Source organism: Branchiostoma floridae, chromosome 6 (assembly GCF_000003815.2).
Source record: "Branchiostoma floridae strain S238N-H82 chromosome 6, Bfl_VNyyK, whole genome shotgun sequence".
NCBI lineage: Eukaryota > Metazoa > Chordata > Leptocardii > Amphioxiformes > Branchiostomatidae > Branchiostoma > Branchiostoma floridae.
The window spans coordinates 23116479-23131832 of record NC_049984.1 but is presented as its reverse complement, the minus strand read 5'-3'; the positions used below and the strand labels follow the sequence as shown (position 1 = coordinate 23131832).

General features: G+C 40.2%; 2 protein-coding genes across 2 annotated transcripts in view; one reads left to right on the top strand and one right to left on the bottom strand.

The window, feature by feature from the left end:
• Positions 1-7038, bottom strand: part of LOC118417693 (sodium/hydrogen exchanger 2-like) — a 45514-nt gene extending 38476 nt beyond the window's left edge. The window contains exons 1-2 of the mRNA XM_035823356.1: positions 6855-7038; positions 5255-5966 (exon numbers count right to left, since the gene is read on the bottom strand). Coding sequence (XP_035679249.1) covers positions 5255-5600 — 346 coding nt within the window. The 5' untranslated portion in view covers positions 5601-5966; positions 6855-7038. The remainder of the gene's footprint in view (positions 1-5254; positions 5967-6854) is intronic.
• A 4118-nt stretch (positions 7039-11156) lies between these two features.
• The window catches only part of LOC118418013, an 18866-nt gene continuing 14668 nt past the window's right edge, over positions 11157-15354 (top strand). Inside the window, exons 1-2 of the mRNA XM_035823803.1 lie at positions 11157-11303; positions 12940-13168. Coding sequence (XP_035679696.1) covers positions 12951-13168 — 218 coding nt within the window. The 5' untranslated portion in view covers positions 11157-11303; positions 12940-12950. The remainder of the gene's footprint in view (positions 11304-12939; positions 13169-15354) is intronic.

Here is a 15354-nt window from a genome sequence, read left to right as displayed (position 1 = left end):
GTAACTAATCATAGAATGAATCTCAGTGACGCAGTTCACTCTACCATTACCATTAGTAAATGGCATATTATTACCGGTAATTCTCCTACACATAGTTGAAGCATATCTGTCACTAGCCATTGAAAATTGATAATGAGCTACAACTACTGCTCCCATCACCAAGCAAATTGACATAACGTATCATTATGATTATGGATTTTCAATTGAGAGAAGATCAATAGAGGGATGGATGGCTGGAATGAACACAAAGAAAAGAGCAGACTGTGTTTGATACAAAACATATTGGGCTTTATTCCAAATCTACATGTAAACTGGGCATAATGGTATGGCTGTAACAGTAGGGTGTCTGGCCCAAACCTTGGAGGTCCTAAAGTTTGAATATCATGACAATTGCCTCATTAATGTTGTCCCCCTGGGAAAGGCACTGAACAAATGTTCAGACTGCAGTCCCTAGTAGGATATGATGTTAATTGAAGGTGCCATGTTTGAGGCGTTGGAGTAGAGACACACCCCGAGCACATTAAAGAACCCACCACACTTATCGATAAGAGTATTTCGGTGTGAGTAGATCAAATAAATCTGTCCGGATATGCAGCTTGTACTGTTCAGTATAAACCCAGTGTTTTATGTCATTAGGTGGTTTACCGTGCATTTATACAAACAAATAAACGATAATAACTCTTCTAGATTTCTCTCACAGGGAAATCAGGAAAGATCATGCAAAGTGAAATGACCAGATGGCATTGGAATCAATATTTTTTAACGACCAGTTATTATTACAATTATGAAGATGTACATGTACATGTATTTACTTCTTACTCACATCCTTGGAAATACCCAGGACACTGTTCTTTTAGTTTTACACACGTAAATCCAATCTATTTTCGCCTAATTTGAAAATAATGATCATCATACAGAAATTTTCCCTGAATAGTTTAGATATAGAAACGCTCCAGGCAGTGAGTAGCATGTTAAAATCTCATCAATGTGAAAATTAGGCTATTAAACTCATGGGAATCACCTACCAGTACATGAACATACCAATTACATTTGATGGTAGAAAGACACAGTTTTGAAAGTCATTGCCAAATGTCATCCTATTGGCAACCAGTACCTTGCACCTAACCATGTACAGTCATATATTTGTAATATTGGGTGGGTCAATAAAGCTAACAATACTCAATAGGTGGGGCTAAATCTCAAGGGTCTGTAATTAGCAGCCTGCACACAAGTGCCTTAGCGACCTCAATATGACTGTAATTGCTCTACAGGGTTGGACAAGTTTTCGAACATTGACTTGTCCTATTGGGCAAAGAATTCATTTGCCCAAACCAAATTTTCATTTGCCCAAAATTTATATGTCACTTATATATTATGCATTTTCTCTTCCAGCAATTATTATTGTCTCTATTTCTCTATGTTGACCATTGCTTGATGATTGATGTCACAAAGTGACAAGTATATCAAAATCTCACTCAATGGAAAAATCTTACTTGCCCGATCGGGCAAGTGGGGTAGGAGGTGCACTTGCCCGAACAGCACTTTCACTTGCCCTGGACAATAGGGCTAGTGGACCTGTCCAACCCTGTTCTAGGGGTTAACTTGCTCAAGGTGACTGCTCTTTCAGACACAGGACCTCCATTTAATGTCCTATCTGAGGGATGTCTTTAGCAGCAGTGAGATATAGGTACTCATGATCATATTCACCCAGTTATGTCAGGAAAGTCGTGTCAAGTTCCTTTCCCAAGGGCACAACATCAGGGCATGTCAGGGGTTCCGAACTCAGGACCTCTGGGTTCTGGGCCAAGCACCCAACCAATTGCAATACCACATTGCCAGTCATGCCTCTGGCAATGGAAAACTGATCGACGTGTGTTTAATTGCTTCCGCGAGTGTCAAATAAAGGATTAGCATGCAGGGCATAAGGGTGGTCAGGGAAGGGTATATCATGTTTCACTACACAGATTCCAACATGATGCTACCACATGCCATACATACATGTACAAACTGTAGTACACGTACCTAACAGTCTAACACTGCCAGCTTTGAGATTACATGTTTGGAAAGCAGGCGGTCGATTCAAAAGCCTTCCCTTACCAGGTGTCACAAATTGAGATCATGTTACAAGACTTAAAATTTTGATGATTGTGAAAAGAATCATTGAACTGAATTAAGCAGATTCCATTGTGGATCTAGAATATTAAAGAATTTTTTTTAACGTATCAAAATTTTAATTGGCAACAACAAAGAAGTGGAATTATTTTAGATGTTGAATGATAAAATTATATCAGATTATTATTGCTGCCTCTTCTCACACTGAATGCTGTATAACAAATTGTTTTTAATGATATTTATCATCAGTTGTGTGGTGAAGACAAATGATTCCATTGTCATTGTCATTGTGGAATGTCAGACAATTTACTAATTCCAAAGCCATCACTACCTGTTGCGATAACTATTAGCTCACAAATCAACGCTTCTGTTTAACACCCGCTGTCAGAGTTAGAGGTCGCACGTTACAAGGTCATTGTAGAGTACATGGTATATAAATGGAAACTGGCCTGGGGCGGAGTATTCGCAACTGTACCATTCATGGTAACAGGGATGGCCATAACTAACCGGTTATTTCTAATCTTAGAACAGTCCTTCCTGATGCAACACCATGATCACGTATCACTTGTAATAAGCTACAGTAACAGATCTAAAGGGGATACCAGGGCCTTAAGGGTAAAAATGTTGTTTCTCTGGATACCCAGCCAACTCCAGCAAAAACACACCAATTGTAGCCTTTTTTGGTCGACCGCTAGACCTGGCAAGGGACATAAAATTTTCAACCTGACATCTAAGTGATAAAAAGTGTTGCAGAAGCGCTCTCCCCATTTCTGTTGAAATTGAAAATTGTGCCTGCACAATGTATATCTGTATGTTGAAAATACCATGACACATTTCAGTTTTTCCTTCGTTAAACAACACTAATTGCCCAAAAGAAATTTTAAAAATTAGATAAAATAAAAACAGAGAATCCCTAGTAATAGTAGTATGCCTTCGAACACAACATTTTTTCCTAAGTCCTAACAAATCCAGCACACAGAATACTGAAATTGAAAATCTACCACTGTCAACACTGTAAGTGACTGAAACTAACTTGTAAGACTGGACTATTCTAGTTGGTCCAAAAATGAATTGTATCCTCTCAGTTATCATAACACTACTAGTACTGTGTAATCTTTTATTCCTTTAATCCATCTGATCCAATTACACGTAGGCTGTAACCATAAGTGGCTTACTAGCCTTGTTAGGCAGTAAGCCTTATTGCTTAAAAAAAGGTGGTGAGTGCGCCATCTCACTTAAGCGCCAATTCCAAATGGAGTTATGATATGATTGGCAGGTGTGATAAATTATGTGACAATGTACATGATGTATGGAGAGTACATTAATGTGGCGTCTCTGCTTTATGGGGGAAATCACAATGTACGTTCTTTATTTCATTTTTGATAGTTTTCCAGATTTACTTGTCAATTTGATTCAACAACATATAATAATAAAAACCTTCCAAATTTCAAGATATTAAAAAAATATGACATTATACTATTTCAATCAGAGCCCATAAAGCTACAGATAGCCATAAGGCCACACCAATTTGATTTGTTGGTTCATGGATTTTTAAGAAATGAAATCATAGAAAGCAGACTTCATAAAACTAGGGGCTAGGAATGAAACTTGAATATGACAGTCACTGTATTCACTCCATAAAACTGAGTGCACCAAAACACAAACCTGGTCCTTGTTTTCATTATGTTTTGTTAAAGCATATCTTTTTTTGGCTTTTTAAAATCCGTGAACCAATAAATTAAATTGGTGTGGCCTAAGGCGATAAATTATTAAATTGAAGACCTATCATACCATTAAATAACCTTAATCATTGGATTCCTGGGGGAAACATGAAACCAATTAATTACATTTGTAGATCTGCAGATAAACTTGTCAGCACCGACTAACCCTGATCCAACCTTGTAAAAGACAGTTTAATTTTCCCGGTGTCAAATATTCTGTCATAATTTTGAGACAAACTATCGTTCAATATTATATCCAGTATGCTGTGATGTCAAGTACTAGAATTAGTAAAAATAGGAATCCCACTCATATAAAATACATGCATTATGTTGATAAGATTATATGGATGAGATACTCTGGGAATCCTAAAAGTAAAACTGATGCTAGCATGCTGAAAAAAAGGTTTGGAAAAAAAGTTGCTTTTATCATGAAGTCTATCTTTTAGAAGTCAGGAAGATTGATCAAATGACTAAACACACAAACGTAAGTACTGTAAATGCAGAAATGTTCACGGTGGATTAATGTTTCTATTATGGTACTAGACTGCAGTCTATGGTGTTACCGCAAAATTAAAACCACCGCGAAAAGTCCTTGTCCCCGCTACCGTGAAATTGAATCCGCGCGAACTTAAATGCATTTACAGTATTACTCAGGACAAAAGATCTTTTGTGTTCTTTCAGTTTCACATTCTCTTCTTTGACTTTGGAATTGGCTTGGACATTAATTAATAGTATCCATTTCTGGTAAGTTTTGACAATTCTCTGCGTTTTTTGCTCATTTTTATGATTTTGCAGCGGTGCTCTGTCAGTTGCAGTATGGTCCAAAAACCTGCATTTTTTGGAAATGGACAAAAATTGAAGCATCCTTGGATGTCATCTATGTACAAACGTAATCAAACGAAGATTACCTCAGTGTTACGATCTTAATTAGGCCACAGCAAGTAAATTTTATGGATGACATCCTCTGCAAACTGCAAAAATAGTGCGATAGGGCGAGAGAAAATACAAGATGGGACAAAACATGGTATCAGAGCCAACAAGGCATTCATTCCTGTATTTAAGACATGTACTGGTGTAGTGAAAGTGACACTAGTCTGGTAGACTGGCATCACCAACAAAGTTGGTAACCACACTTATGGCTTCCATATTGATGTCACTTTTACAACTATCCAATAAGTTTCATTTCTACAACTACATGTACAGTCCTGGGTACCTCACAAGTGTTACTTCTACAAAGTACAAGTATAATTATTAGGTTACAACACAGTATATTTGCTCATCTGCATGATCTGGATACTTAATCGCCATGTTCTTGTTTTTTTTCTAAAAGCAGGCAAAAATTAATGCGCGCGCTGATGTCATCCATAAAATTTACTTGTTGTGGCCTTACAAGGAACTAACTTAAAGGAAAAACGACTTACCAATCTTAGCAATGCTGGCCAGGACGATCCACAGCGCTATGGTGTAGGGGGACATGACGTGATGGAAGTCTAACACGGCCACTTGGTACCTCGTCAGTGTCTCCTCGTGCGCAGAATGTCCGTCCGTCTCGCCTTCCCCGGGTTGCGTACACCCGTGCTCGGACGACGTGGCGTGGCTCTCGGACGTAGGATGGGGTCCGTGGGTAGTGTGTGCGGTGAGTATAGTTGTTGCCCCTGCCATACTTCCCTGTTGTGTTGTCTGGCATTGTGTGCCCACAGCAATTAGCAACAACAGTCCCAATACCAGAGGTAGATACTTGTATATTTTTGCTGTTCTCCACTCCATGGTTTTTGATGCTAATGGTTTTTAACGTTTGAACTTTGATAACAGAAGTTCACAGATGTTTCAGTGCAGGAAACGACAACTTCTTGGGAACCTGACAAGCAGAAAGGTTACTAAGAACAGCATCAATCCTTTCAGTTTAAACAGGAAATCATTTTGGGAACTCGTGCCCTTTAAAGATGACCTTGGTGTTGTTGATGGAAGAGTCCACTTGTGAGACAGGGAGGTGCTGTGCTCCAATAGTACAAGGTGGCCGGTAGCTGGACAGGTCGTTGGAATGGTCCACGTCAACCCAGGGCATTCGCAGGTCATCGGGGTTTAGTTTACTCAGACTTCAAGTAGCTTGACAAGGCAGGCATGTTGACACTCCTAAGGAAAACACTGAGTAAGGTGGTGAACCATGTCAACAGGGCTTCAAAGCATCTAGTTACGTAATACCCGGTACTATGCTTTTGTGGGCCCTAAATCGGAGCTTGTTGCTTCCTGTAGGTTTAGTAGGTACAAACAGGAACTTTTGTCCGATACCTGGTACAGAATAATCCTGACTTTTTAAAAATGATACTTTTTGTATCCCTTATTTCAAATGTCGTAACGTTATACTAGAATTTCAGATTCAAGCTCTAAAGGGACCCATAAGGTTTGCAATATAATGTTTTGCTGACGTTCTTCTTTATAATATAGTATGGCATACATGTGTGGTTAAGTTATGCTCCCAATTTTGGTTGGGGGGGGGGCACCTAAAGGGGTAAGAAGGTGCGCCTTTTCCCCCCCAAAAAGTGGACGTCAAACCTGTGTCACTGAGTGGTTTGTAAACAAATTGACAAAATGATAAAAATGAGTTACAAGCACAATGTACCTCTGAGTATTGTATTCGAAGCTGTTAAACAGGTTAACAGTAGTTAAACCCTTATCTCACTCCAATGGCCACAGACTTTTTCAATAACAACAACAATGGAACCAAACTCATTAAAACTTAAAACAATTTATGGCTTTAGCCAGGACTTATTTGTGCATGGATAAAATACAACACTCAACAACGTACCCACCAAAACTTTATAACGTTGATAAGAACCAAAATTGTTTGGAAGGAACTCAGGGTGACTTGGCAAGAAATTTTGACAGCTTGAATGCTCACAGCCCCACCCCTATTCCCAGAAATAAACAGGACCTTTTGGTAGAACCAATCAGGAAGTAACGTTTGCTCTTGCGGGCATGGTCCGCACAAATCTCTCTCACCAACAGACCAAAAATACCGACCTTTTCTTGTTCTGCTGTTACGGTAACGTTCCTCCAAGCCTTCTTGTTGTCAATTTAGCACACACGGCCACTATCAACGGGGTACATCGCCGCTAGCGTCCGGAATTATCACAACACTGACTCGACCGCCTTGCCCGAGCGCGCGCTGACACTTTCATGACTTTCGAGTTTCTCAACCACCTGAACCGGAAGTGACGTATATGGACGGGTACATTACAATAACAGGAGGCGTAGGGGGATTCCCTCTTTTATAATCAATGTGAAATCGGAATCGCATACTCAAACTGTTGAAATGATAACGTTAATTTGAGGAAATATTATCAAGATATATAGAAGATCAGAGAAATAGAAATGGTTGTATGTTTTTTTGACGAATGTTTGAATTTTACTGAGCATACCAGAACCGGAAGTCGACGTGATTGGCTGCAGCAGACGACATCGTGTTTGGAAAAGGGGCGGGGTAAGGGGACTCTCCAAGAAGAGGTTCGGTTCCTGGTTTTGACGTCTTTTCGGCACAATAGAAAGCCATATAAAAATGCTTAAAGATACGATAAAAACCAGACAGAGCTTAACGTCTGCTTCGATGATGGGAAGGGTGTCAAATATATCAATACAAGCCATCCAAGCATTCTTGAGTTGAATATTACACAGATAGACAGAGACACACACACACACACACATTATCTCCAAGCACACACACACACACACACACACACACACACACACACACACACACGATGTCAATTGATGATTTCCCCATAATTCACCGTTAAAGAAATACTAAGCTCATGACGAAATACAGGACATCCCGATTTTCAGTACTTAACGTTAACGTTAAATCCACAATTCCTTTCATAAATTCTAAGTACAAAATATAAGACCTCTAGTCGATCGAAAGGTTCTGCATTGCCGTTGCACATACAGTACTTTAATACGATCGGATCATCATAATTACTTAAGAGATAATCACCTCAGATGACTTGCCTGTAACCGTCTTCACCTGCTTTATTCCCACGCTCCATCGATCTCTTGAGATGGTTTAACGTTATGGTCTGGTCAACATTCTCCTCAGTTTAGGGGTGTTTTCTCTGCATGGTCCAATCTGCTGAGCACATAGGTCTGTTTCTGTCAGCCTGTCTTAAAAGCAGACCTTTCGAGTTCTCGAGCCAATCCCGTAAAAAAATCATCAAAAACTGCCCGGCGCACGCTGATGACCTGGGCGGGCTGGATCACTCCTTGCACCGTAGAGATGGCAGCGAGCTCGCGATGGTTTGGGTAAGAAATGACAAGTCGCGACGAGAGTGGTGTACGTGCTGGCCCGGTGTTCCCGTAAACAGCAACGTATACAGAGACGGTAACAAAGTTCAAATTAACCTATATGGGATTTCACCGTGACAAACAGGGTATTAAATTCATGAAGAGATATCTCTGATTACTCCCTTGGCTCTCTGTACATCTTTACCCAACAGTGCTCAAATGGTGTCATTGGTGGTACAACGATCGACCGGACGATTTTAGCCTCTTTCGCAGCCTTTTTGCTGGCATTTGCTTAAGATGTTATGGGGGGTTCGGGCGGACACAAAACATTCCCGGCGATTCCTTCCCCGATATATATAAAGAACCTTCCCGGCGTAAAACCTGGCCGTTGAAAATCACGAATATGTTAGCCTCTGTAGCAGGCTCTCTGAGGTCGTTTTCGACTCATAATACACTTCTGGTGGCCATTTCTTTTTGTGCTGTGTTGCTGATTGCCGGTCGTCGCTAGGCCAGCAAAAGAGTATCTAATATGAGCCAAAAAGAGCCTGTTATGGAGGCTATGCATATGTCCCTAACTCCTGTGCTTCCCTGAACAAATTAGGTAAACGCCCGCAAAAAGGCTGCGAGGGAGGCTAGCACGATTTGTCCTTTTCTCATTGACCTTTTCTTTTACGTATCTGCTGTCTGCCTTTCGCGTGCCGAGCTTCGTTCCCTAGGGTATATGATACAACAGACGCTATCAAAATACCATTTATTAGTCTACGTTAGTAGTCTATAATAAGGCGACAGCAGTTTTCGACTTTGTCTAGGATCCTAACAATGGCGACCTCCTTTCTACATGTAACTACGTAACGCTAGTTCACCTTTATCCGCGAGATAACCTATATCCGTTGTTTTGAAAACATCGTATTTTTAACGATTTGAAGTCAACGGACGGTGGTCTTAAATTGCAATATTTTAAAAATATCGAAAGCCCGAGCTTCCGTCGACTATCCCTAAACACGCCCTACTTTGGCAAGCAAACGGATATAGGTTACCCACGGATAAAGGTGAACTAGCGCTACATCTTTGAACTGTGATCTATAAGTGTTGCGTGCCGCGTGGAGGAATCTTCTGGACTGTTAATCACGGTTTTGACACAATAAATCTATCTTTTGGGATCAAACATTGCCAGCCTCATAAAGGAATGAACTCAAGCTAAAGGTCAACAGAACAAATTCATTTATTGTCTTTTATATTGCAGTGGGAACGTAGCAATAAATTCATGTACAAGTCTACACGAAAATCACGTAACGCATCACTAGGACATTGCACGAAAGTAGAGGGTGTGTTCTATGGATTATGGAACAATGAACTTGAAATACAATTATCATATATTGTCCATTTCAAAGGAATTATCAGTGTCTTTAAAAAGACATTCATGATATTCGTAGCCCATACTTCGAACAAGTGCGTCCCTAGCTTGAAATTTCTCGTCTTACACAAGGTCAAACCAGCAGCTAGTCAATGCAATACTGAACATAGGCCACACTGATTTTGCTATATGGGTGACATCCTCTGTCTACCCCAAAACGTACTCTCCAAGTTTTAGGGTCCGCTGTTATTTAACGACTACAAATACCGTATTTTAGTCGTTTTTATCGGGCTTTCTATTTTGTACTCTTTATTTCTTGATATCAGGAAAGAGTACAAATTAAAATAGAAAGCCCGATAAAAACGATTTCAAAAAAGTCTAAAACAACCGGAGCCTAACCTCTGCTTGGAGAGGACCCAAAACGCGAGTGTGCAAATAAAAAAGTTGGACAAATTAAAGGGGAGCATGAAAGTTCATCTGTGTTGGTAGAATACATTATGGAAATGCTAAACTTTCTTTCCAACACGAAAATTTGGGTAAGTCCCATTAATTCGTGTTGGAAAGAAAGTTTAGCATTTCCATAAATTAAAGGGGAAGTTACATTATGAAGTCTGAATGTTCAGGAAGCTTAAGGTTTAATAAAATGACTGAAATCACAGGGTATGATACAGAACAATAGATTCTTCATTTTTCTTCTTTCATATCTTCCCCATCGACTTTCCATTCTACGACATAAGTATCCGTTTTCCTGCATATCTTTTTTTTACAATATACGACTTACATTTGCTTATTTTACAACTGCTTTGTACGATTTACAAATGGTCGAAAACTTTTTTGGACACAGATGAAAATTAGTGCGCGCGCGCCTGCATGTCATCCATATATTTGATTCAACATGGCCCAATAGAAAAACATAAATCGATACAAGCACGGATTTTTGACACACCCCTTGGCTGTCCTCATTTCATTGATCATCAATCATATTAGACTAAAGTGTCATCACTGACATTTCGACTCATTAATAAGCGAAATCAGTCTACCGTGTCTACGTATTTTTGTTTAACTTAACAAACTGTTTACCTTAATTTTACAAATCTTAAATCTGCACAATAGATTTAAAAATAAAAATGAAGATATTTACTTGGTAACAATAAAAAAAGTCATATGGAAACGATACATTTTTGTTGCCTTTCTTAGCATTGCCATTCAGTATGAAAGTTCAAGATAATGTTCTTTTAGATAATGTAACGTTAAGTTTGTTGAAGGTAATTCTCGAGTACTGTACATGCACAATGTATTATTAAAAGGACTACAGGAACCTTGTGATAAAACTCCATTTGACAGAAATCTGTATTATTTTTGTTGTACATTTACGCCTTTGTGGTTATTTATGGTTATTTTAACATTTAGGACTAGGTGTACTGATGTGGTCTTACGCCAGCATAGAATATGATAGATCATCGTTTATCTGAGTCAGAGTGAATAAAAAATTAAAGAGTTGTTGGGATCTCTGAAGAGTTTTAGCTCGGAAAAGTGGTATCAGCATTCTCTAACGCATAGGTATCCCCTGTCAATATCATGCTATACACTACGGGACGCGGGTGTAGTGTGTCGAAAACCTCACAATTTACCTTTCCAACATCTGCTTGGAAATCTTGACAGCACGATTGCGAAGAGGAGCATGGGTAATTTTTGAAGTTGTCCACCATCTTATGTCGTCTGCTACAGTCAGTGTGGGACTCTCTCGTCCTTTCTTCATTTCTGCACAATTTAAGGCTATCTAGCCTCGTCCAGGTCGTCAGTGTTGTGCTTCTGAGAGCTAAGATATTGTACGAGAGGTAGGGACTCAAATATGTGCACATAAAGTCATTCTGTACCCCTAATATATCCATGACAGCAAACAAGGACTTTTGGAGTGCCCCCCTCCCCACGATAGCGAAAGAGTAATATATGTTTTCATGAATTTAGATTTGTATTCGTCTTTTTAGTTCCATATTCATCGCATTCGAAAGGGGAGAATCACTTTTGCTACAGGGTAAAGGGCTTTCAATCTAACTGTTACAACAGATGAAATATAATTACATTGAAATATCAGACACTGTTTAAAACATGATATTACATCTGTCATGTCTGTATTTCCCAGTGACACAGTTACTTCAAGCCTCACCGCTTTGTCCTGTTCATCACAATTCTCCAAAACCAGATTAAACATATGGGTAGAATCATTGAATGTGGTTAGTATACAATGTGAAGTTGGTTGTTTTGTTTGCATTGCACTGTAACACAACTTTGTACTGAACAGTGCAGCAAAACTACCGAGGTCACGGGTAAATTTCTCATCACTCGGTAACCAGTGATGAAGTCGCGTCGTCACTGGCTTACCAGTGGGGAATATTTATCGTCACTAGTTTTCCAGTGATGAGGAAACTTCAGCTGGTAAACCAGTGACGACAAATATTCAGTTTACTGAAGAAAAAGGAATCATCGTTTCAGTTGAGGGGATTTTGAAAGTTAGCACTTAAAGTTATACTGTCGTCGCCTCTGCAAGTCAATCCCCACGCTCCCGGACCAAATCTAACAGTTACACGGCTATGGCAACATGTGAATTAGGGTGTTTTTGTTGCATATCGAACTCAGCACTAGAACGTTCTAGTGCTATTAGAACGTGGTCACTGGAAGCCTAGTGCCGAAATAATTTCATCACTCGGTGTCGAGTGCCGAAGAGTCACCGATCACTGGAAAACCCAGTGAGGAACCGGTGACCTCGATGGTTCCACACTCGGTGCCCAGTGACGAATGACGTTCATCACTGGGCCCCGAGTGACGAGCGGATTTCATCAATGGAAACCGAGTGACGAAACAATGTTCATCACTGGAATTCCAGTGCCGAGAGAGCTTCATCACTGGAACAAAGCAACTCATCACTGGGAAACCAGTGACGAACTTCCTTCGTCGCTGGGCGTCCAGTGATGACGCTATTTTGAATATATCTTCGTCACTGGAAGCCCAGTGAGGAACCCGTGACTTTCGTAGCCTTGCATTAGACACTGCTTGAAAAGTTTTCTCCAAAACCAGATAAGCTGTGTGAGCAGTATTTTTTTTTGCATAATTTTACATACTACGGTATAACATTAACAGTTAACGTTACCCTGTAAATTGCCATATGGTGTAACACACCAGGTTTGTACTGAACAGTACAAGCTGTCAGTATATGCGGACGGATTTATTAGATCCACTCACACCGAGATGGACCCCTAGTACTATAGTAAAAAAGTAGAAAAGATTGCCTGGATTCTTTTGTGTGCTTGAGGGATGGCCTAAACCAACTTAGCTCATTTCCACCTGAGCAAAGTGAGGAAATCGTGTTAACTTTTGTAGGGGCACAATGTTAACAGGGCATGCCAGGATTGGTTTCTGGGCCAAACACGCCAGCATTGTGCCACACTGATGCCACTTTATATTTCTTTCTTCCAGATAAACCATTGATGAATGCCATGATGAAGTTGCAGAAGGTGCTGGTTGTAGGAGCAGGTTTTGTTGGCTCTTCCCTGGCGACATCCCTGAGGAGTGAGGGAGTACAGGTGTACTGTACACGGCGGCAGGAGGGAGGGGAGGGGACCGTCCAGTTTGTGTTGGAGGAGGAGGAGACCTGGGGGAATCTGCCCAGGGAGGTGGATGGAGTCGTCTGGACATTACCAGCAAGGTTAGTAACCTGGGAACCATGCGGATAGTAAGTCGCTCCTATGTTCGCTTCTGCTACCTATCCTGCACATTCAAACCGTTTGGTGCGAACGGCAGTTAATGAGCGAAGTAAGGAATGAGTTCTAGAAGGTTCGTTCGATGACAAGCCGAACGATCGTTTGAACCCATTCCATAATTCGCTCATGTAGAGACCAATGAGCGCCTGCGTCCAAAATTTGGACGATTCCAGACGTTAAGATGGTCCGCATTCCCAGATGGAAACACAGAGAAGCAAAATACATGTTTATAGTGTATAATGAATGTCAGAGCCAGAAGCGACTGTATCATTATATAATGATCATCGCCAGAGCAAACTACTTTCCGAATGGTACCAAGGCAACAAGGTTAGACAATGTCACAAATAATTGTGAGGTTAGATGTATTTTCCTGCAAATTTAAGGAAAGAAGATCACTGATGTTTGGGACCGCATTTGTAAGCAGCGCCACCTATGCTGCAGTACAATGTAAACTAGTCAGAATTGCCCTGAGGAAAATGACAGGCGGTCACCAGTTTAGTTCAGTTTAGGCGTCCACTAAAAGTTTGTTATCTAAATCACTTGGTTATAGACAAAGAATTTTTAAATTGCTATTCAGAAAAAAAAATTGTGCAAAAAGATATTAGTTCATACTATATTTTTTAATGTATTTTCTTTCATATAGGCAACATATTCAAATGGGGATTTTTCACAGTGGTTTTATGTTTGCAGTTTTGACCTCTTCACTGCAAACTTAAAACCATCATGAACATTTCCCCTTTCAGTTTCAGTCATTTTGTAGTAAAACCCTCCATGACAGTTTCAACCACTAACTCCAGTTTCTCCATACTGCAAAATTAGATAGCCACAAAAAATTTTCCTTTCACTGTAAAATGATAAGCGTTTTTCTGTAATATATTTTCAATAATCAATCTAATATCAATACAATATCAAAAGAGATTAAGACACAGCAAATAATCCTTTTTTTGGTTCTGTTTAATACTGATCAATACTGACACTATTCTCTGTCTAGGCCCTTGTCACAGGTGCAGCGACTGTATGACACTTATCTCCATTCTATACTGGACTCGAAGAAGCCAGTGATTGTATATGGCTCAACCAGTCGGTACCAGGTAGAAGAAGTCCACCAGTGGGTGGATGAGAAGACAAAGAAGATACAGAAAGAAGGAAGCCGGGAAGAGGGGGAGGATTTCTTGCACGAGAAGGGGGCTACTGTTCTAGTGCTTGCAGGTACTGAGTCAAACCTTTGTTTGTGGCCTCCTTTGCAAAGTGGCCACCTGTCCATTGCAGTCACTGTTTGTTGGTCCCATGGATTTTTCCCATTGACCTAGAGTAAGCATTAAGAAATAGTCTATAGCGGCCACCTGTCCATCGCGGCCACAGCCACACAATTTCTGGTCCCATACAGAAACACTGCATATTGTGACCATGCAATGGCCATGTGTCACCCTGTGCCCGGTTTAAAATGGTAGTTTGTGAGGATTTGGAGTTCCCGACAGGGTCATTTTGGCGGTAGCGGACGGTACAACATTGTCGGTATAATCTGTTCATTTTCAAATCAGTCCAACATCTAGTCCGCTAGTTTTTTTCAGGTCCTTTTTTTTACCGGTCCAACAAGAAAGAACGGTTTTGTACCAGTCCACCTTACTGATACCCACCCCTAGACAACACTACACAAGGCATTGTATAATATTCATTTAAAGCAAATTTGATTTCTCCAACTGGATAAGATTCAGAGATACCATCAATCTTTTTCAGTATCACTAGAATGGTGCATCTTAAGTACCAATGCTGAAGAAGAGTGATGGATGTCACTTAGACATCTGGAAGTAATCCCCAAATCTAAGTATTGTAGATATTGAATTGTCTTTATTGTTGTCTTTAAATATTGTATGTTGGATCTGTATATAACCTTAATCAACATATAACATGCATATTCTTGCAGGGATCTGGGGTGAGAGTAAGAATGGACAATCACGACAACCAAAGTCTTGGTTCGAAAAGGGCTTCATCAAAAATGTCGACAAGTTCCTAAACCTAGCCCATGTCGATGACATCGTCAAGGTCACAGAAGAAGTTATGAGAAGACATTCAGAGACAAGAGGTCAAGCTATCAATGTCTGTGATGGGAACCCCCATGCTGGGAGGGATA